Raw genomic sequence first — 22,918 nt, forward strand, 5'->3', positions numbered from 1 at the left:
AGTCCACCACACCGGAGCTGAAAGGCCAAGGAGAAGCCTCAGCAGAGATGTCCAAGGGGTGAAAAAAACATTCTTCTTGCTGAGTATACATTCTGCTACCCAGCAACTTCCCTGGTGGTTAAGGATAAAAATGCATCAGGCTCTTCTCCCTCCCAAACTCACATTTTAACTCAGCAACAACTCCACAGGCTCACATGCTACAGCGCACCTCTCCTGACTTAATTTTTACCTCTTCTGCAGTTAATGTTGGGGAGGCACAAGCTATTTAAAACCAGAACACACAAACCCCGCTCTCACCAGTGCTCCTGACACCCTTCAAGGCTGCAGGAGGCTCTGACACAGTCCAAGCTGGCTCCTCATTTAAGGTGAGCTTCATGATGCAGACCCTGGCAGGAGACTGGCCCACTTCCCCATGGGTCACTGCCAACTTCACTTCCTGGTTCTCTCAGGCTAGTCCAGTTCTACAATGCTTGAGCTGTAAACACTGCACTAAGTTGCATTTATTTTTAAAAAAACTATGGAACTGGAAAGGAGCAAGGAAGTTTTTCTATTGCACATAATATCCTGAATTTCTGAAATGCCCTTTTTTCCCCCCCAACTATCACTCCAAAAATAATGGAAAACTTTAAAGTAAGTGCTATTTTTATTTTTCTCAATATAATTAACTAATTTTAATGTTCTTGAATATCACAGGATCCAGCATGTATGACAGAGCATGAGATGATTATGTTGGGAGTGTTAAATAAGAAAAAATGCCTCCCTTTGAAATCTTTTGCCAGACATAGGTGGGGGAAGAAAAGGTATGGAGACTGTGGCCCCATCAGGGGAAAAAAAAAAAGAGAAAAAACCCATTTACTGTATTACATCTTGCATGGCTGAGCCTCTGTGCTTCCCATCCACAATACTGAGATCCAGGCTGCATCTACTTATGGGAAAATCCACAGAGAACACACTCTTAGCTCAGAGATAATGAACACTCCTGAGTCAGAGCAGAGCTCACATCTGAGGGATCTTAAGGCTCCAGGCCTTTGCTCCCATAAGTAAAGGCAGGACTGTACAAAGTAGGTTTTCCTATATCTCTACCCAAAGACTTCTCAGTCCTTCAGCCTCTGCAGAATTAAAACAAACACGAATGAATAATAATCACTTGATAACCAGTAAAGTGAGGCCTTGCTCTCCCTCCCCCTTGAAAAAGTTGTCAGACATCTTTTAGGTTCCTCCCCCACTGTTTTACTTAATTTTATATCAAAATTATCTAAAGTTGAGGATGTGGACAAGCAACGTGATGCCCCCAAACTGTGTTCCGTGTTCTGGCTCACACAGATCCTGGGGGCCTGTTCCCACAAGATTTGCTGCAGGGAATAGAGCTTTTCTGCAGGATCTGGAATCATCAGATGGGATTACCAGCCAGCACAGAGACTGGCCTGGAAGCTGCTGGCTTACCCTCAACAAGCCAACAGAAGCTGCCTTTTTATGCTTGATTACAATAGCTACACTTGCATATTTCCCTCCTCCACCTCCGCATTTCCCCCACTTGTTAGTAAAGCCATTTCCAACAATTTTTATAGAATCCAACAATATGAGGTTTAACAAGACCAAGCACTGGGTCCTGCACTTTGGCCGCAACAATCCCCTGCAGTGCTACAGGCTGGGGACAGAGTGGCTGGACAGCAGCCAGGCAGAAAAGGACCTGGGGGTACTGACTGATGGCAGACTGAACATGAGCCAGCTGTGCCCACATGGCCAAGAAGGCCAAAGGCCTCCTGGCCTTTATCAGGAGCAGTGTGGCCAGCAGGACCAGGGCAGTGATTGTCTCCCTGTACTTGGCACTGGTGAGGCTGCACCTTGAGTGCTGTGTCCTGTTCTGAGCCCCCCAATTTAAGAAGGACATTGAGATGCTCAAATGCATCCAGATAAAGGGCAACAAGGCTGGTGAAGGCTCTGGAGCACAAATCCTATGAGGAAGCCGGGGTTGTTCAGCCTGGGGAAGAGGAGGTTCAGGGGAAACCTTATCACTCTCCACAACTCCCTGAAAAGAGGCTGTAGCCAGGTGGGGCTCAGCCTCTTCTCCCAGGGAACCAGTGACAGGACAAGAGGACACACTCTTAAGCTGTACCAGGGGAAGTTTAAGCTGGACATTAGGAAGAAATTCTTCACAGAAGCAGTGATTGGGCACTGGAATGGGCTGCCCAGGGAGGTGGTGGAGTCACCATCCCTGGAGGTGGCGCTCAGTGCCATGGTCTAGTTGACAAGGTGGTGTTCGGTCATAGGTTGGACTTGATGATCTCAAAGGTTTTTCCCAGCCTAGTTAATTCTGTGTGATTCTGTGAAATTAAAACACTCCCTTTTTGTAGAGCTTGCTTCCTTTTCTTCCCCACCCAAATTGAATTTTCTCTCCCATGCTAGCAGCTGCTTGTTTTACAACAGCAGAGAGGAAGCCAGGCCACAGAGGATGTGTTTTCTGCTGGCGATGCACGTGCTTGTCCAGAGCAAGGTCAGGCTTTGGGATCAGCTTCCACCTTCTCCCACCAACCCGGCACTAGCACTGCCCCTTACAGGAAGGCAACACGTTCCCAACTTCTATACCTTGAATTGCTGAGGGTCAGTTTGAGCAGACAGGACCTTAAATGCATAAAAAGCAACTCCTGCTCCAAGCTGGTTAGGCAGCAGGAAAGAAGTCACACAGACTTTCCTCCACACTCCCTTACCACTACACTTGCTCAACCCCTCCATCACCCCTGACAAGCCAACGGAGGAGAATTTACTCAAGCTTAGACCATTTCCAACAGTCAAAAAGCTAAACACATCATTCCCATGCTTATTTTTTAAAATTCCAAGAGCAGATGTGGAAACAGCATTTGTCCTCTACAGTGCTTGAAGCTGGACACCACAGCCCACTGTAAAATGACACAGGATTTTCACCATCCAAACTGAACAAAAAATACCTAAACCATCCAAATGGGATTTATCAAATTCTTGTGTTAATGCAAGATAATGTGAGCAAGGATGGAAGGATGTTTAAAACACTGTATTTTTAAATTAACATCTCTCTACAACAAGGATAGGGAAAAAAGGATTCTTCCATCCACAAGCACACACTGTTTCCATGTGTCCTTGGATTTAACAGCTATTCAGGAAAAAGAATAGCAGATACATAGCTGGATACTGGCCAATCCCCATTTCAAAGAACTGGAGCTAAGCCACAGTGATTTTATATGTAAAGATGTTGTATCACTTTTGTCAAGTGCTGTAATATTTTTTACTGTAGCAATGAGGATGAGGATGGTGAGGATCGTAAATCAAAAGCAAAGTAGCAAAAATAGCATCCCTGTTTACATTACCACGTGATGTGTAAGGCCATGACATTTTGCTCCTTCAACTCAAAAATTTAGCAGCTTCTCACAGGGCAAACACTTCCCTGGTTATTTCAAGACAGTTATGACAAGGTACATGCATCTAAGAAGCCAACTCTTCGTGCTGAAACCAATCCCATGGAACAGTGTCCAGACCTCAGTGAGGAACCTTACAACCACCACAGCACTTGGATTGGACACCTACCCCAGACAGATGTGACTTCCTGCAGATATGGAGTCCCAACACGGACAGTCTGCCCTGCTGTAGATAACTGTGGCAGGCAGAGGTACACATATTTCTGAATTTTCTCTTCCCTACTACCAGAACTGAAAACAATCCTCGAAACTTCAGCAAGTTTTGAGGCTGAGCTGTGGTGTTCTCTAGCACTGCTGTCAGTGTACTCAACCTTCCCTCACAGCAACAGGCTGGCACTGTGTTTAGGAGAAGCTTTACAAATGCTGCTTACCCCCAGCCACAAGGGAGGAGCCCTTCTCTCTGGGCCCATTGGAGCCCACCAGGTTAAAACAGCAGACCCTTTGCTGTATAAAGCTAGGAAGACACACCAGCCTCTGAGATGGCAGCTACCCAGGATCCAAGTACCTACTGTGGCTGGAAAAGGAATTTGAGATTGCACCAATGGCACTAGGAATTCACTATTTTTTTGTCTTGATATTTTCAAACACCTGAACCTCTTCCAGTGGGCTGCACTGGTACAGGAAGAAGGAGGAGAGAAAGTGATTTTCAGGAATGGACTCCTGCAGGGGTGGGGCAGAGGGCATTCCTACATGTTGGACTTCTCAGCCTTCAGTGCTTAAGCAATTCTCAGTGAACTGTTTGTGCACCGCTAAGCTGTCACACAGCCCACCTCATGTGAGGCTCTTCTAGACACCACAAGCTGCCCCTCAACTGCGATCCCTCCCAAGCCCAGTTTCAGTCCCAGTGAGGCGTTTTGTCCTGCCCTATCACAAAGAGGATGCTGGAAGAAGAGCCTATATAACATATATATGTATATTTAAACTGTGTCTGCACCCAGCGAGCAAGCGGGTTTAGCCCCTGCTCTCTGGGCAGCAGAAGGGCTAGAAAGGCTGATAAGCTGCAACAAGCCGGTGTGAGGAGGAGAAAGGCACAAGAAAAGAGCAGCTCTTCAGAGACTGCTGTCAAACATCTGGCTGGGGAAGGGGAGAGGAGAGCTCAAATCCACTCTGTTCCTTGAGCCCCTGATGCTGATGGAATGGGGAAGCCAGCGCTGCACCAACTCCACTGGTGCGTCCAGGAGGCAACCTGGCGACATCCTTTGGATCTTCAGCTGAGGGCATCTCTTCTTGGAGGTATCCAGGGTACAGCTTGCGAGGATGGGGAAGACTGCACAGAGTGCTTCTGTCCCAAAGGCAGGGAGAGGGGAGGAGGAAGAAATCCAAGATGGAGAAGACTGGACAAACACAGCAGACCTCATGCTTCCTTCAATAAGGGAATATCTGAATAGTGGAGAGAAAAAAAGGAAAAGTAGTCAAATTTCTGCAGTTCAACACACACCAGAGAAATTACTATTGAAAGCAAGACAGGCTCGCACTTCCATAACATAACAATGCAGTGGTCTCCCTCTCATCACATCCCAGCAGAAAGGAACTCTGGAGGACTCTGCTCCAACCTGCCCCTGCGAGTGGCACCATCACCAGCTCCAGCCTTGAAAAACTCCCAAGGACAGAGACTCCATCACCACTCTGGTGTCTATCTGGTCCTCCATGACCCTCCTAGCACAAAATATTTCTTAATACCGTGGAAAGTGCGAGTTCTGCCCTGAGCTATCTACAAGCCAGTTACATTTCTTGCCTAAGACACAGCAGACCCTGCAGAAGCAACCTTAAGCTACACCTTCACATCAGCTCTGGCATTGCAAAGCCACTCCTTCAGGACAGCACAGAAGTGAGGAATAAAAGATGCTTTGACTGTTCAACAGACTTGCCCCTCTGCCCTCTACAGTACGTTCAAGCACATCCCTCTTAAGTCTTCTTGCAGGCTATGGCTGCAGCACTGAATGCTCTGTGGCAGGAAGCTGCTGACTAAAATAGTCTAAAAATGAAGCAGCCCAGACATCACAAAGGGTTTGTATTCCAAGCATGTCCTCCCGCTCCCACCAACTCAGCTTCCACAAACATAGTTACTTTACTGCTCTTGCCCTATGATGCTGGAGACTGGATTTCTCTGAAAATCCTTTGCTAAAACAAGAGTAAGCAGTAGGCAATCTTGCTCAAACTGCCCTAGGCTCCCAGTCTGAGAACACTGAATTCTTCAGAAGAAAGTATTAAATACTTCTTACATGTTTAAGAGGTGAAACATGCTATGGAGACTGGATCTTTTCAAAAGCTGGTCTAGTGGCAGACACACATAGGGGCATCCCTTGCCGTTTTCATCCCAGATAGTCAACTGCAGAACGTACTCCTAAAAGGGTATCATTTAGTGCTCCTTGCACAAGTCACTTACCATCTGTGTATTCCTCAGAGGAAGTGAGTGATAAAAGGCTCTGTATGTCACTGCTTTCTGAATCTTGGACCTCTTTGTGTACAGGTCTACTGCTAGCCATGCCAGCTACCCAGGAAGAGGTAGCAGCCTGATGCACAAGAACAGTTTCAGAGCGCTGGGAACCACTGGCTTCACACAGTCCAGAATGTCCAGGGGCTTCATCTTCTCTTTCAAAGCTATTGTGGGCCCCTTGGTCCGGCTGCTGCATCTCTCTGGGTCCATTCTGTCCAGCTCCCTCTGACAGCACGATCTGCACTCGGGAGTCCGAGGGTGGAATGCAATTCCCTGTGCTGCCATACACTGCTTCTTCGTAGGATGGCAAGGCCACTTGGACACCATCCACCATAATAGAGACCTGATCTCCAGACACACCTTGGTCTCGCCTCAAAAAAAAGAAAGAAAGAGGGGGAGAAAAAAAAATAAATCAAGTTGAGTATTTATTTTATTATATATATTACCAACAACTCCAGTAACCTCCCATAGCAGAACTCTAATTCTCACCATCAAGGGAGAACAGACAGAAACTTGAACGGTGGTTTAACAAGGTCAGGCAAGCAGTCTTGCAGCCCTACTGTGAATTGCCATTAAACATGAGCAGGGGCTGTAATTCATGGCACCCGATGGATTTAGCAGCAAGATCTGAAAAGCTTACAGTGCTTCCCCCCCACTAACCTCCACAGCTAAATCTGACAAAGATCATGACTCAGTTCTGTGCTCTTAGCAAGGAGCACTGTTGAGTCCAGCCTGGTGCACTGCTACATTCCACAACACTCAGCACTGTCTGTTCCACTGCCTCTGCTGCTGGCCAGATAGCCCCTGGCAGGGTGGGGAAGACAGCTCTGGCACAGCATGAATCACCTGGCCTCATAAGGCCCGAGAGTAAATTTTTCTTTTCTAGTAGTTTGGGCCTTTTCAGAAGAGGGCACACTCCAGGGCCCCACCTCTCAACCTCCCCACTGTTGGAGTGTCTGCCTCAGCTGGCAGCAGTGTTCTGGCTAGGTCCCTCCTCTCACCCACAAAGCCAGGCCACAAGGGTTCTCCTCCTGCAGCAGAGAAGGATGGCAGACTTGCACATGTATCTAAAGAGCAGTACTGCCTAAATTCAGGTCCACAGGACCCCACAGTCTGGGGAAGATGCACATATATACACCCAGACACAGACTTCAGTAGCTATCCAAGGCTAGAAGAGGCAGGAAATTGATCTATAGCCAGGCTAGTAAGGACCGTAATTTCTTCTGTTCAAAGCCAAGGCAAAAGCACAAGGAAGTCACTCCTTGGGTAGCACATAAGAATGGGGACTGCACGTGGGCATCACAGAACACCATTTCAGAAAAATGCTGGATCAGTAGCATGGGGCAGAGATGGCACTGAGGCGATGAAGAGAGGAACAGAGAAGCAAGGAACTAAGTTGCTCCAAAACAAAGGTCTAACCCAACTACCTGAATGGGTTCCTACTGCAAAGAAACAGTGTGCCTCAAGCCCCTCCAAAGCCCAGCTACACTTACCTGCTGTGATGGAACGACTTCAGCTTCGGCTGCAGCAGAACAAACAGCACAACTAACAGCAGAATCAGGGCAACGGAGCTCGCTGTGGAGGCTACTATGGACAGCGTGGGCACTCCAATTGTTGGAGGGGAGTCCTTTTCTACGAAACCAAGGGGAACACAAGGTAAAATGATCCACTCCCTTAAGTAACTGCCACAGAGAAGGAAAAACGTTCACACTGCTCCTCAGGACTTACACCTGGGGGTGTGTGTAAGGAACCCGAGTTTCCCACACAGTCAAGGCACACCACCTATCTCAGCTCGCAGCTGAAGCTGACACCTCTCCATCAGCTGTAAAGGGAACCTAACATGAAACAGGCACATACAAGGGTCCTTTGGAAAAACACAGAGCAAACAGAAAAGCAGTGCAAGCAGGCCATGGGAACTGACAGATGGTGGTAAGGGTCATGTTACATACACATCTGCCTGAGCAAAAGCTAGAGAATGTCCTGATATCACCAGCAAGGCTAATAATTATCTAGCACAATAAGCAGCATATTTTAGGCCAAACAATAGAAAAAGTTCCAAAAAACATTTTTTCTCAGCTGAGATGATCACTCTTTTTAAGCCTACAGCCTGAAATCTATGCCCAAAACAGGTATTTAAGATGGAAACCTAGTTTGCAATTTTCTGCATCATCTCTTGGGGTCAAACCTACTGGTTTAGTTGTTTTGAATTTGTTTCTTTGAAATCTTTTAGAAGTAGCTTGATGTCTCCCCAGGAAAAAAAAAAAAAAAAACCAACAGTGACTGGCAGATTTTTCTCTGTGACAAATAGGGTTGAGTAAGGATTTTAACTTTCAGCATTTCTCAGGGCACTAACAGGAACAAGGGTAGGCAAATAGAGATGCTCCATTTTCAGCATCAGTACATGATGCTCTCAAACTGCTCACTATCCAGGATGCACTCCAGAACATTTACCATCTCATACACCAAAAATATGTCACTAACTCATACAATAAACTGCCAAAAGGCTATGGGGATGACAGGCTCAGAGCTGCACAAAACATGTGATAACTGCTAGGGACTTAATTTATCCTATATGGAGCAGGTAGGATCTTACCCCTACCAATCATTTTAAGACCTACTGCCTTCCTAGAGTCTCCCACCTCCTTCTCCTTCTTTTAGCCCTGTGAAAGAGACCCACTAGTTAAGACTCAGCTATCTCTGAGCCTGAACAGTTGATTCAAAGCTTGTCTTGTGAAAGCAATAGCTTTTTCATTGGGTCAGACTTTTGAAACACCATATTTTTGATAATGCCACTGATCTTCAAGATGCTAAAGAAATCTGAGGGATTTCTGCTCATCACAACACAATCTTTCAGCTAGACCAAGTGCCACCATGCAGGAACGCCATTCAGGGAATACTATGTGTAATAGCACAGCTTTGTTCTCCAGCCTGTGTGCAGCAAGGGGAAGGGGGATCACTGTGGAAAGGAAGCTTATGCTGAATTTGAAAAGCCTCTTCAGGATCTATTTGCTGCCAGGTAAATTCCCAGATCCTTCCTCATCAATCATAGGAAGGGGCTATTGGAATGGCAGAGACACTGAAAAGACAGTGTCTTTGGGACAGGACAGGATGTTCCAGAGGTCACAGGTATGCAGTGAACTTCATAAAGAGCTTGATGAAGGTACTTTTTTTTTTTTTTTCTGTTTCCTTCCAGTTAAGCCGACACATTTTGCTTTATATATTATGAGACTTAATTCCAAAGTGTACATCCTGCTGGCTCAGGATGACTTGAGTAGTAAGATTCTATCAACAAGCCCACCTGGAAGAGGGGAGGGAGTTCTCCCTTTATCCAATATACCCACTGTTAAAACCAGAAGAGTAGTAGGCAAACTAAGAGCTGTATGATGAACACTTTCCTGCAAACCTTTTCACTTCCCTGCTTTGATGGAGGAATTCCTGTTCAGCTGGGAGAGACACAAAGCAAAAGCTGTCCACTTCTATTTGGAGAGAAGCAGAAATCATTTGTCAGCAATGTCCTTTCCTGCCAGTACAGTGAAAAGCAGCACCATCAAGCTTTTTGACACAGGAAGCCAACAGTTACTTAACCTGTTTGCAAGGAAGACTGATTCTACACACATGCACACACATGTGGACAGACTCACTGAGGGAGATGTACTGTCAAACCCATCAAGGAAAACCAGACAGCAGGGAAAATGCTTCCATTAGTGTTTCCCCCATTCCTGGGATGAGAGCCTCAAGGTAAGAGGCTCCACGTAAGTAAGAAGTTGCCTACTTTATACTCCTTTCCATGGCTTTTCTCCTTGTATTAGGGACTAAGTCTGCATCTGATGGGCTGCTACTGAAGAGACATTTTTAAGAAAGAGTCATGATTGTGAGCTGCATTTATGAAATTGCTGGAGCAATGAGAGACAGCCATATGGACTTCCCCAGCATCACACTAAGTGTTTAAAGATAATCTGAAAAGTCAAAACAAGGGCAATTCTAGAGTCAGGGAGTGCTCACCTGGGCTGAGCCTGCAGCTGACTTCCATGGCTGGGTTCCATTCTCCATTCTTGCAGGTCAAGTATTTATAATCTCCTTTGAGCATGTAGCCTTCAACACACAGATACTCTATGACACTGCCTGAAGTCAGAGGGTTGTTGCAAGGGCTAGGGTGGCATTTATAGCCTCCATTCTCAGGTTGTGGTGGCTGGGGACAATCTGGTAAAAGAGAAAGCAGCATGAAGGACATCTCAGAGGAAGACACCTGTTACACAATATATATGACACACAGGCAGACTTCCACCAACAAACACCCACTAAATTAAGAAACTACTAAAACCGAGAAGAAAGGCTGTTAACACAATGGTAGAAAGCACCTCTGATAAGTTTCTGTGATTGCTAAATACTGCTAATTATCCCAGTAGTACAGTCCAGCTGGCAGGCACCAAACTGGTGATATTTTTGAACAGTGACGCAACAGAGATTCCACATGAGAGAGACCCAGGAAATCCTTAGTGCTATCTTTTCCCCATAGCTGTTTCATTAGAGACTGCGGTGAAGCTAACAACCAGGCTTTCCTATTAGTCTGGCAGGGGAAGAGCACAAGACCTACTGAAACAAATGAGGAATGCAAAACCCCCTCTATACTATGGGTACGCAGTGTCAAGGTGCAGACCTGCCCCATCATAAGGCACCCTAGAAGCCTGTAAAAGCACACAGATTTTCACTATTTTACATAGATATGCCACCAACAAGATGGTGCTTTATCAAAGCAACAGAGCTTTGCTGCAGTAGGAGGAATTTCTTTACTGAAAGGGTGGTCAGGTGTTGGAACAGGCTGCACAGGGAAGTGGTGAAGTCACCATCCCTGGCAGTGTTCAGGAAACAACTGGACATGGCACTTAGTGCTATGGTTTAGTTACATGGTGGTAGTTCTGTGGGATATGCCCAGCCACTGCCCTGGAGGGATGTCTGCTGAGATAAGACATTTCGCAATCACCCAGCAGGACTCCCTGGAAAGGTGACTACTTTTGAGTCATGGTGAGGAAAAGTAGACCCACAATCCTTTGGGAGACCCTATGCAGATCGTTCTGTAACCCATTGGTCTATTCCAGACCCTCTGTAATCCATTGGTCCCCTTGCTGATCCCCTGTATCCCTATAAAAGAAGACCAGTTCGCCTCTGTGGGGAGGAGAGCTCTCGTCCCTGGCCTTCCCTTCGCCAGAGGGAACCCACAATAAAGCTGCCTCCGTGCGGACCCAGCCATACGGGTCCTCTCGTCTCTCTCTCTGGTCTGGTTTGGCCTAGAGGCTGCCCTGCAGAGCTGAGCTGGAATCACGAGCTGGTAATCACTAAAGAGCTGACAGCTTCTGCAAGGGCTCCTCTGCCAGCAGCTGAGAGGAAGACACCGAACCTCGGGCAGGTGATTCCTTTCGAGACCATCTCCCTGGACCGGTCACCTCTTCCTGGGTCACAGCCTCGGACCCCACCACCAGCTGTAATAGTGTTCTGTCAAAGGTTGGACTTGATCACCTCAAGAGGACGTCTCCTAAGACCAGTATTCTAGTCTACTTTTATAAAGGAATTCAGTATATTATGAAAACATTTCTAAAAAACCCCTCTGTTTACCTATAGGAACTCTGGAGTGCTGAAGGTGCTTCACATTCCTTTTTGCACCTCCATTACCCTGACTAGTGGGTATAGGCATAGCATATGCCAGAACTTTTCTTGCAGAATTTTCAACAGCCATTCAAATAAAAATAGCAAACTAAAATTGAGGAAACTGCACTGAAAACAGGATATTTGTCTTGCTCAGAACTTCCTCTCTTCTGGCTGGTCACAATGACCCTGCAGAACAGCCCCAATAACTTCCGCTGACAACATGTATCTGCCTGGCTGAAAGATGGAGAAATCCAGATTTTTCCCTTAAAATTCACATCAGCTTCCCAGAGTTCATAAAAGAAAATACATCATAGATCCCTCTTGAGATATTTTGGGGCATGGAAAATCAGTCAACCCACCCAGGGTGTTCCATCAGAGCATGGTGACCCAGGCCTGTCCTTAAAACCCCAGAGCACACATTGTCATGTTCTACCTCTAAGTGACCCATTTACTGTGGGACAAACAGCAACTAACAGCTGGGCAAAGTTCAAGTAATTGGATTTTGAGCAAGATTTAAGAAGCAAAAGAAAACTTGAGATTCGTTCACTGTGGAAAAATTTGCCATGCTGCCTTAGTGCAAGCGACCGTTGAACCTAATCACATGTGAGAATGCAGCACAGGTAGTGCTTGTAAATACCAATAAACCCTGACATGAAGTGCTGACTGAAGCCAAAAATGCTCTGGTATGAGTTCTGCCAGCTTTATAACTGCAACTCAATTTACTTCTTCAGAAAAGGTTAACAGGGGTCTAAGCAGCAGCTTCTCAAGAAGACTTTGTTCTTGAGGGGATTTATTCTTAAATAAGCTTCAGAGAAGCCACTGTCCTGTGCCTCTGAGTTTTAACTGTTACCTCTTCCATGTTTTTTATCTTTTCTTTCTGCAATAATTTTGTAACCAGTGTTTTAATCCTGCACCTTGTGAGTCTAAACCTCCTTTCACTGTGAGCCTGTGCAGCATCTCAGGGCAGCTGGGATCAGCCAAAGCAACAGATTAATGGCACATTTCATATTCAAGCACACAGACAAATGCCCTGGTTCATCTGCAGTCCAGGAGAGGTTTTTTTGCTAAATTGCAAGGACCCATTTGAGCACCAGAGATATTTTTAGCGCTTAACACGTACCTCTCTCTAGGCACTGGTGGAGTTGCCAAAACTCGAGAGCAGACAGGACAACTTCCCTACACCTTTTCATACCACAACAAGTACCTGGAATTACTTGGGAGTCATGCACAACATCGTTCTGCTGATTGCAGCAAAGAGCTCAGTCCCACAGTTCCCTTTCCTCCTGAGCTATGCCCATGTGTAAGCCTGGCCACTGCACTAGGAGCCCTGTTGCACACAGAAGCAGCTCACTTTTGGTTCCCCTTCTGTCATAAAGTGCCACCTACACTGATGAGATTTCTCGGTTATGTACAAAAATCAGCCAGCCAACAAGAAACAGGCGCTCATTTACATTGGAATAGCGCTCTCAAAGGCTTGGAAATACCACCACATCAAGCACCTGCAGAACCCTGACTCGGCCTTTTCAGGCAAGGTCTTCAGGAGATGCACAGCCATGCAACTGCAAACTGGATTCCTCCTCACCTCCACAGACCACTTGGCACAGGAAAGGACAGAAGCAGCTGATAAGTGTGTTCAGGCAGTTGTGCCTGACTTGCCCTATTCACAGGGAAGAGATTGCAGAATTAGCCACCTCCCCTTCCCTCTACCCCCAACCTTCATTTGTCATCACAGCATCCAGGAGTGCACAACTATTTTAAAATGTCACCTTCACTGTGATGGAAGAACACTGCCTGTGTGCTGGGAAATAGATAAAAAAGGTCTGGATCACGCAGCCAGAACATCAACACTGTCCACCCTCAACAAGATTAAGCTGATCCTGGACTGTCCTTTGCAAGGCAACCTCAGGGGAACAAAGCATCTCAGAGCCTGCAGCTTTGGGGAGGTCTGCTAGACAGTGTTGGTGGCATTGAAAATTGCTGAAGGCAAGGCTTGGGTGGCTAAGATGATGGACTGGTGGTACCTGAAAAACTGAGAAAGTCAAATACCTCTGGCTCCCTCCTGGACTGGCTCCCTCTCCCGGGCATCTCTGACAGAATGCAGCACCTCTGCAAACCAGGGCCCAGTCGAGCATAACAGAGGCATCCAGAATGCCTGGGACAGACAATGCAGTGACCTATTCCCTAAGCTTTCACTGCCCTGAGCTTTCAGTTTCTTCAACTGCCTCCACGTGTGCACTCTAAACTGGGGCTAATCGAAGAAAAAGCCCAAGTCTGATTCTGCACAACCCTTTATGTCCCCAGCAGCAAAGCTTACGTCCTGAGTTTGCAGCACTGGTATATTCACAGCAATACAAAACCACGCAGAGCATCCCACTTACTGCTGTCCACAGAATAAACCACTGACACTTCAGGGGTGAAAAAAGGTGTGCACCAACTGCTACCAGAATGCACACCCAGAGCAGCCCACTCCTGGCTGTGGTTAGCAGCCAGAAGGTGCAGGTGGATGGGAAGAGCTGCCTGTGTGAACACTCCAGAGCATGGCTGTGGAAGGATAGTTCAGTACTGGGAACAGAAAGATACATGCAGGAATTTCATCAACTCCATTCCTGAAACACATGTTTTTGGAAGTATCCCAGGGCTTGTGAGACATCTTAAAACAAATGTTCATGCCAGGCAGGGAAGAGTAAGAGAGCCAAGTTACAGAAGTTACCAACTTCCTAGGGGGTTACTGACATTCTAGGCTTGCAAAGCTGTTGCCAGGATCTTGATTCATCAAGCTTTGAGGATGCACAGAAATAGCTTTTAAGCATTTCTCCACTGTGTGCAAAGGGAGCAAATACTCCCAAAGGCCCTGTTTCTAGGAGGTACTGAAGTTTATGACATCTCCTGAGAGTGCTGGTTCTCTGCCAGCATACACTGCTGGAAAACAGGAAGGGAACATCACTGAACTCTGTTCAGAGGTAAAGAAATTGTCATTTCCAGACTGACAAGCAGAAATTAAGTTAGGCACTGGAGCTTCAGCAAATGCCATTCCAAACCACTAGGTATTTAATATACAGACAATTTTTTAATATACAAATGAAAAAAAATACTAAGCCAGCATGTACTTCCACCCAGCTTCCCACCAAATCACCTGTAAGCACCATATTTTTCTGTGTTTTGGTCACTTGAAAAAATACTGTCCTCCTTCAAGGAGAGTTAACTGCTCTGATGTTCTTTGAATAGCTGTTGCCAGCTTGACAATAATCACCACAACACTAGGGAACCTCTTTTTTGTTGCAGTAACAGTGACATCACATTGCACCTTCACCAGCTCCCTTTCCCAAGGCTCTGCTTCAAGTAGCAAGCCACACTTGCTTCCTCTTCCAGCAGATTCACAGACAACTGTGAGGAGCTGGAATCCAGCTTCTTTTAGAGACAGTAAGAGATGTCAGCTGGCCAAGTTGATTACACTAATCACCAAAGGATGAAATGGTTCTTCCATGTCCTGGCTGAACTGAAGCTGAGCAGTGGTCCTGAACGCCAACCTGATGCAGAACTAAAAGTATTTCCAGCATAATGTAACAGACACAAACCCGAGCCACGGTCATATACAATGCCACAGATGGAAGCACGTGGTCTGTTGTGTGCTGACACAAAAGTGAGGGGTTTAAGTGCTCAGAACATAAACGACAGGAGCACAGTTGATTCTTGATCACTGAGAGTGAAATTCACAGATAAGCAGAAGATTTACAAAGCTCAAGCAGGATGAGCCTGTTATGGCAAGGACGAAGAACAATACACTCCACTTACACATACAAAGAAAGATTAAATCATACTTCAATCTGACTGGATAATTGCCACAGAATTATAAAAGCTCCCCAGTATTAACCTTCTTTGCACAGGCACACCACCACACAGAAGTCCAAGACCTCGCTACAGTCTTATTTGTTTGGCACTGTCTCTTTTATTTTTTTCAACTAGTAAGATTCGTGGACTCTACAAAGGATCTTACACCCCTCCTTTCTGCACCAAGCACCTGAACTGTTTTTCAGTCACTAACATGTTTTACTGGCTAGTCTGACTACACAGAGATGAAAACCCAATCCTCCTTAACAAAATGCATTCTTATGAGAAAAACAAACAAAACCCAAACAAACAACTAAACAAAAAAACCCCCCAACCAACCAAGCAAGCATAAACCCCCTTCAAATCATGATCTGCCAGAGTGCCTAACTGTAAGTTTGTAACTGAGGGAAAACAAGCCATGGCACTGCTCCCCTTACCTGGGCAGACAACTGCATTTAGCTTAACAATAGGATGTTTTGCACTGAACATCCAGTAATATTTCTTCTTCTCCACAGCAGGGCACAAAGGTCACTAAAACTGGGACAGGAACAGTTTTGACAAATTAAAGTGCCTCTTTACATGAGTCAGGCCCAAATCCCAGCAACTTCAAGAGGAAGCTGGACTCAACCTCAGATAAATCCCTGGCTGACTACACAAGTGCTCTAGCAGGTTTGACTGTCCCCAGAGCAGTGTCAGAGGAGCCATACAGGTCTATGCTGAAGCACTTTGGAAGCCATTTGTGTTAACAACTGTTCTGCTGGATACCTGAGCATGTGCCCTGCTCGGATGTTGTTAACACCTCCTGGCCTTTTAGACCTATCACAACTTTTGTGTGATGTGAAAACTGGAAATGGAAGATGCTAAGCTCAGTACTTCTCTGTCTTCATCTACAACTTTTACTCCATTTAACAGATATTATCAAGACTCTCAGAAGAAAAACATCCTACAAACAAAAACCACCCTCGTAATCAAGACAAATATTCCCCTGGCTAGTCTGGTTAAACTTGTCATGATGTCTCATGTCAGCAGGTCTTACCGTTTGACTGTCCCCAGAGCAGTGTCAGAGGAGCCATACAGGTCTATGCTGAAGCACTTTGGAAGCCATTTGTGTTAACAACTGTTCTGCTGGATACCCTGAGCATGTGCCCTGCTCGGATGTTGTTAACACCTCCTGGCCTTTTAGACCTATCACAACTTTTGTGTGATGTGAAAACTGGAAATGGAAGATGCTAAGCTCAGTACTTCTCTGTCTTCATCTACAACTTTTACTCCATTTAACAGATATTATCAAGACTCTCAGAAGAAAAACATCCTACAAACAAAAACCACCCTCGTAATCAAGACAAATATTCCCCTGGCTAGTCTGGTTAAACTTGTCATGATGTCTCATGTCAGCAGGTCTTACCTGGTGAGCAAACATCTTTGTGAAGCAGAACACATAAGCACCCAATTAAATTGTTCCAGTGCTAGAGGCCATGCCATTTCTTTCATGCTGTTTTCTCTGAAGCCTCATCCTAGCTCTCTTGTACTACTTTGACTGCCCTATAGTAGGATTTCTGTGGAGTCACTCAGAAAAGGTTGGCTTGCCACCTTTTTGTCTCTTCTCATATCTCCTATCACACAGGAAGGTTTCCTCCTGGTCACAGTCATTGCCTGTTCACTCTCTTAAAAGCTGTGCTTCAGCACATTCCACAGTGGCAAGAACTTCTCTGTCCAAGTCTCCAGTTCTCCAAAACACTGTCACCTTTATTCTCTCAGACAGGACTCGTCACCAGCCTTACAAACAGCGTATCTAGAAAAGCACTCAAAATAAACATGAGATATCCCTATCTTCCAGTTACTTGTCCCTGCTACAGAAACTTTCATTTTCAACTTGGATAATTCATGTATGCATCACCTCAGTATAGCTGAGGGAACTGCAAAAGCTATTACTAATTTCTGGCAAGGACCTTCCAAACTCTAGGGGAGTAACACTCCCTCTCTACTCCTACCTTCAATCTGGGTCTTGCCACAGCTAAATGGGTGGTCTGAAATACCAATTCCGTCTGAAGCCTTCTGCAGATGCTGTGCATTTTCAGGTTAACACCATGCTGAATACAACAGAGCCAGATTCACAGTTCTTTTCCAGTTAGTGCCCTGAATGGGCCTGTAGCAATAGTGGGGTTTTTATCAGTTGCTATTTGCATGCAAATTCATACACAGGGCTTCATCTTTTTTTACATAATGCTTTTTCACAATAAAAACTTGACAGCCTGATGCAGTCAGCAGCCTAGAAGAGCAAGCCAGGGAGCAGCAAGAATGCTCTCTTCAGCTTCTGTAGGGTCTGGCAATTCTAGCAGAGTGTTGCCTGCAGATCCCACTCAGGGGTGATACTGAACATGGGTTTGGCTTTAGCAAATGCATTCAGTTGCTTCCTAACAAGAGCTCTGGCCATATTTGCTAATGGGAGAAGAGACATTGTTTTCTCTCAGTGCAGAATTTCAGTTCTTGCCAGCAGGGTGCTACTCAACCTCTCCGCTAATCTCCTGGTTGTTCAGTAAGCCAATAAGGAAAGAATTTACTTCTCCCTTTGCCCAGTACTTGGATATACTCCCAGCCTCTGTCACCAGTACTCAGAGAAGCATGAATGTAATCCAGCCAGATATTAGCGTCAGTACTGTCCTTAGCCACAGCAGCAGGGTAGTCAGCCACAGCACTGAGCTGACTTAGCAGCTGCTTGAGCAACTAGAGGAACACATCAGCCTCCCAGTGCTGCAGACAGACTCCAGTGCCCCAGGTTACACTTAAGAGAACACACTGCAAGTAACTTTAATTAAATTTGTTTGGTTTGGGTCTTTTTTGGTTTTGTTTTGGTATGTTTGTTTGGGTTTGGGTGGGTTTTTTTTGTTTTTCAGCATAGCTTTTCCTTGAAGAGAAGACATTGTCTCAAACACTTCCGCATTTGTTAAGGTAGGACAGATCCTTACCTAGCATATGATGAACTCAAATTCCACTATGCACCTACTGAAGAGGAAAAAACCTGAAAAGTAGCACCAAAACCAAAGGAACACATGCAACTGGCATTTGTGCCATTTTCAACAACAAGCACTTATTTTGTAAACCCTTTGGAACTATCAGACAGGAAATTCACTGTCCAAGTTAGCTGCTTTTCTCATGACAACTTTATCCCCTATGCTCTGACGAGTCTAGGCTAAAGGTGGTTTCCTGCCTTGAGAAGAAAAAAGATTAAAAAATATATAGACACCTATTTTATTCAAAGAACATAGAGCTACTTGTCATGTCCTTCTAACCCAAATCTCCTGCTGTGTCATTCTCTGGGGGAGCAGGGGGAAAACAGGGTGACTGCAGAACAAAAAAATTCCACAAGCTTCTTTTTCAGTCAGGAATTTTTCTTCTTACACCAGGGCGTTCAGTCACACACAAGATTTCCTTCTGCCTGAGACAGGACTGGTGTTTGGCTCCAGGAGTTTTCTGCAGAGAGGGAGATGATGGAGGAAGATGACTAGCCAGCCTCACTTTCAGTGTGAAATCCAGAGAGAAGAGATCCTTGTTTTTCTTCTCTTCCCCTGTACACACAAACCAGCCTATAAACAGCAGAAGCCTCTTTTGGCAGCCCCTCCCTCACCAGCAGTTTAGTTTTAGTAAGAAGCAAGTCTGTTACCATTTCATACCCCTTTTCAGACTAGATAGGTCAAGTAAACACCGTCTTTTACCAAAGAAAGAAACACTTCCGAGGCAGTTGGTCTGGAGAGAAAAAACACCTTGATAAGCTTTGATCAACAGCCCTGCTGCTCCCCACCCACACCTTCCTTCCTGTTGAGAAAGCAATGACAAGGGGATGTGCTTTAGTGGCAGATAGAAAAGCAGTCACCTCCACCCACATTTTCCAGCAAGAGTGCCAGCTCCATTTCTGAGTGCTAAATACCTTCAGGTTTCCGTCTAACCATGTTTGCCTGGATGCATTCAAAAGCTTTCAGCACAGCAGCTTCCCACTACGCACCCTCTGCTCCTGCATTGTCCTTCCCAGGCAGAGAGCCTGGATTAATATTAGGCTAGGAAGTGGCTCATCAAGCATTTCAGGGACAAATGTCACTGCTTGTAACAGCAGGTTTGTGCCGAACACAAAGAGCCACACGCTTTAGACCCGGGTTTCTCTTAGCAGGCTGGCTCCAAGAAGCACAAGGACCTGATCTGGGAATAATATTTGAGATTTTGCCCTTTTCCACCATCTTCAGAGCATTTTTTAGCCCACACAATGAAATTCCAACACAAATGTGTGCTGCAGTCATTAAAAAGCCTTTTCCCTAGAGGACAAGTGGATCCCTCCTGGTGGAGGTGAAGCATGCTTTGCTCCCCTTTCAGGTAGCTCAAGGTATTATTGGGTTTTTTTTGCTTACTGGCCACCAGTGGACTAACCTGTGTGCTTTAACTGTACAAACACAGTAGCTGCAGACAGATCATGTGAGAAGGGACCCAGACTGAAGCCATCCTCTGCCAGCTGGCAACAGTTGACAACTTGGTGTGTTTCTAGCCAGAGACGGGATTCACTCCATAAAATAGAGATTACCAGATGCCCAGGTTTTCCACTGGTCTGTAATTTCTGGGGTGGAGATGAGGATTGGAAGCAGGAGAACAGATTTTGAATCTGCTCCTTTTCGGCACTCTGGCTTTCTCTAGCACATGAGCAGATGGGCCATTTCCCAAAGGGACAAACCCGATACAGCAGCTGCTGCTGGGGCCCAGTCACAACAGCTGAGGCTAAAGGACCTCTTTATATTTAACTTACAGGAGGCAGAAGTCAATAAAAGGCCTCCCTTGTGAGTGCACACACTTCTCACTGACCCTGCCCCTAAAATATTTTAAGCCTTCCTAAAAACACACTGCAAAACATAACCCTCTTTTGGGTTCTGTGTATTAAGCAGAGGCCAAAGTCCACTGAAAAATAAGCTCTCTGTCTTTACTGGCTCCAGATGCTGCTTATTCTGAATTCAAAGACAGAAGACCAAACTGAGCAGGACGGGAGTCTTCACAGGGAAATTACAGTTTCCCCAGCAAGGGCATACTCTGAAGAGGAGGCTTATTATTTTTTAATGTCATAATGTGGGTAAATGAGAAGAACCAAAGCAAAGAGATTTGTATATATAATCATATAGCTGTGCAGTTATATAATTAGACACAAACACTTAAAATGTGTACAGTACCAGGCACCCCTCACAGCCATCCCATACACACTAAAGCTGCATTTTTTTTCTTTTCCTTCTTTTTTTTTCCCCCCTTAGGGCAGGGGAAGAAAAAGCAAGAAAGAAAAGACTCTAATTGCAGCCTTCCACCAATGCAGTCGCCATCTGGTAACTCAAGAGACACATAGAGACGAATTATCTTAATTAACATGTTACAACAATATTTAAAAAAACTCTGTGCTTATTAACACTCAGCTGTGATTAGCCAACCATGGAGGAAGCCTGCTAGTGCAACATTAATTATGGGTCTTGTCTGCCTTTCTATTAGAAATATGATTTTTTTTTTCCCCCAGTAGTTTATCTATCTCTTAAAAAGAAAACCATTAGCATCAAAGCTTAGTCTAAAATGCAAATTATATTTATGCTCTACCAGAGTCAAAATGTTTGGGCTATAGGAAGCTGCCACTGGTGCTTCTACAGTGCTACAGATTGTCTGGATATAAAACATACTTCTCTCTGCCCTTTAAAAGGCTTGCTTCAGGTAAAGAATTCCCAGTATCACTGATATTTTAGCAGAAAAATAAACGTTACACCTTCCAAGTTCCTTTCTCCCTCCAAAACAGGACAGCCTTTGCTGTATGCTATGTTAGACCTATTCCAGGTCTAACAAAAAACGCATCTGTGAAAGGAAGATTTCTGTGATGGAAAGCAGCAACCAAACACAACTGCACTCCAGCAGCACATCTGCCTCCCTAGAAGAGTGCTACTCACTGTGACAACTGTATTATTTTCCCTGTAATAGGCCCACCTGTAACATGCTTCCCTCAGATACATTCCCAAGTGATTCAGCCTGACAGGCTCCGAGACTAACACTGCCAAGTTTTTCAGAGTTGGCTCTGCCTTATGTTTGCACAGGGCTGGCTGCAGCAGGGCTCTCATCTGTGCCAGGCACTCTGGACATCAGGATAACACCACATCGTAAGACAAAAGCCTGGTGCTTCTAAACAAAGCCAGGATGATAAATTAATTCCGGAAACATTAACAAGGAGGAGGAAGCAAACCGGGAACAACTGCAGAAGTACTTTTAAGATCTTCTGATAAAGTAATCTTATTGCTGCACACACACACACATAAATTAAAGCTATTGGTGATGTATGTGGAAGCTCATGAAGCTTACTCATGTCCTGTAAAGACGAAGACCAGCTAACCAATACTTTACAGCATCCCATACTGCCAGGACAGTGTAAACAATTTGCATCTGGGCTGCAGTTAGAGTCAGCAGTACAGTGGATGCAAAAAAGCTAATTTAATACAGAAACCTGCTCCCACCCATGGGCACAATACAGATTTACAAGTGGCCCACATTTCATTTGCTTTTGTTTTCTAAGGCTGCTTCCAGCTGTTGGGGTCTCCTCCCCCTGCCATGTAGCCCTGGCAGAGGGGCCCCTGCTCGGGACACGGGATTTCCCTGCCCCTGGTCAGCCTCGTTCCCCATCGGTTTTGTGTTCCCCTGTGTGGGCAGGGACCCTCGGGTCCCGTGATTGAGCAGTTCCTCGGCAGAGCCCCGGCCCTGCGGCTGGAGAAATAAACATCTCTGAAACATCTACCAAGAATCCGTCCATATATATTTCCTTTCCACGGGCCTCGTTGATTGATACACGTGTTGCAGTATCCCCGCTGTAACATCCAGCCTCCCTGTGCCTTCTTCCAGCCACCCTATAATTACTTCCACATGTTCCAAGAAGGAAATTAAGCAAGTGCTGTAACAACACTTTGTATAATCAGCAGGGTTCCAGATTCAGCTTTTGAACCCAAACCCCAGTAGCCTTGTGGGCTCATGTGAGTGGGTTCCTCCCCCTTCAAAAGTTTGATTAAGAAGGTCCCCCTAAGAAAGTTGCATATGGGTTTTTGTTTGAAATTCTGATGATTAAGAAATATAAAGCCAAAAGTGTTTGTCACACAGGGCAGAGGCAGCTAACACTCATCACAGGCATCTCTTTTTCTCATTGACAGCTCTTCCAGTTCTAAATTTCATTTTATGGTGCAACAAAGAGCAGATTATTTAAAAAATAATAAGAATTGTCAAAATAATTTGATGGTCTTACAAAAAAGAAACAGACAGCTGTGCACGAACTTACTTCATACAGCTTTGATTTGTCATCTTGTCCCTGCTTACCTGTTTCTCAAAACTTATAAAACTAAAAATTGGTCTCAGTTCAGGGGTAACCTGCACATATATCCCATTGTTTCCTTGTCTGTTCCTAAATGGCTTTTCAGTTTGGGTATAGCAATACCCTGAGGTGGTTTTTTAGGATAAAAGCCTGATACCCACTATGGGGCTCTGGTGTCATGAAAACCATCTCACACTTCAGCAAGAACAA

The 22,918-nt window shown here is 45.4% G+C and overlaps 1 protein-coding gene across 4 annotated transcripts in view; it reads right to left on the reverse strand.

Moving 5' to 3' along the window:
* Nucleotides 1-2,322: 2,322 nt before the first annotated feature.
* SUSD6 (sushi domain containing 6) overlaps nt 2,323-22,918 on the reverse strand; it is a 91,934-nt gene continuing 71,338 nt past the window's right edge. For all 4 annotated transcript variants that reach the window (XM_017741752.1, XM_008639519.2, XM_017741750.1 and 1 more), the window contains 4 exons: nt 9,889-10,086; nt 7,380-7,518; nt 5,836-6,257; nt 2,323-4,829 (listed from right to left, as the gene is read on the reverse strand). In XM_017741752.1, the coding sequence (XP_017597241.1) occupies nt 4,804-4,829; nt 5,836-6,257; nt 7,380-7,518; nt 9,889-10,086 (785 nt within the window). In that variant the 3' untranslated portion in view covers nt 2,323-4,803. The remainder of the gene's footprint in view (nt 4,830-5,835; nt 6,258-7,379; nt 7,519-9,888; nt 10,087-22,918) is intronic.

The sequence above is a fragment of the Corvus brachyrhynchos genome, unplaced genomic scaffold (assembly GCF_000691975.1).
Source record: "Corvus brachyrhynchos isolate BGI_N302 unplaced genomic scaffold, ASM69197v1 scaffold115, whole genome shotgun sequence".
NCBI lineage: Eukaryota > Metazoa > Chordata > Aves > Passeriformes > Corvidae > Corvus > Corvus brachyrhynchos.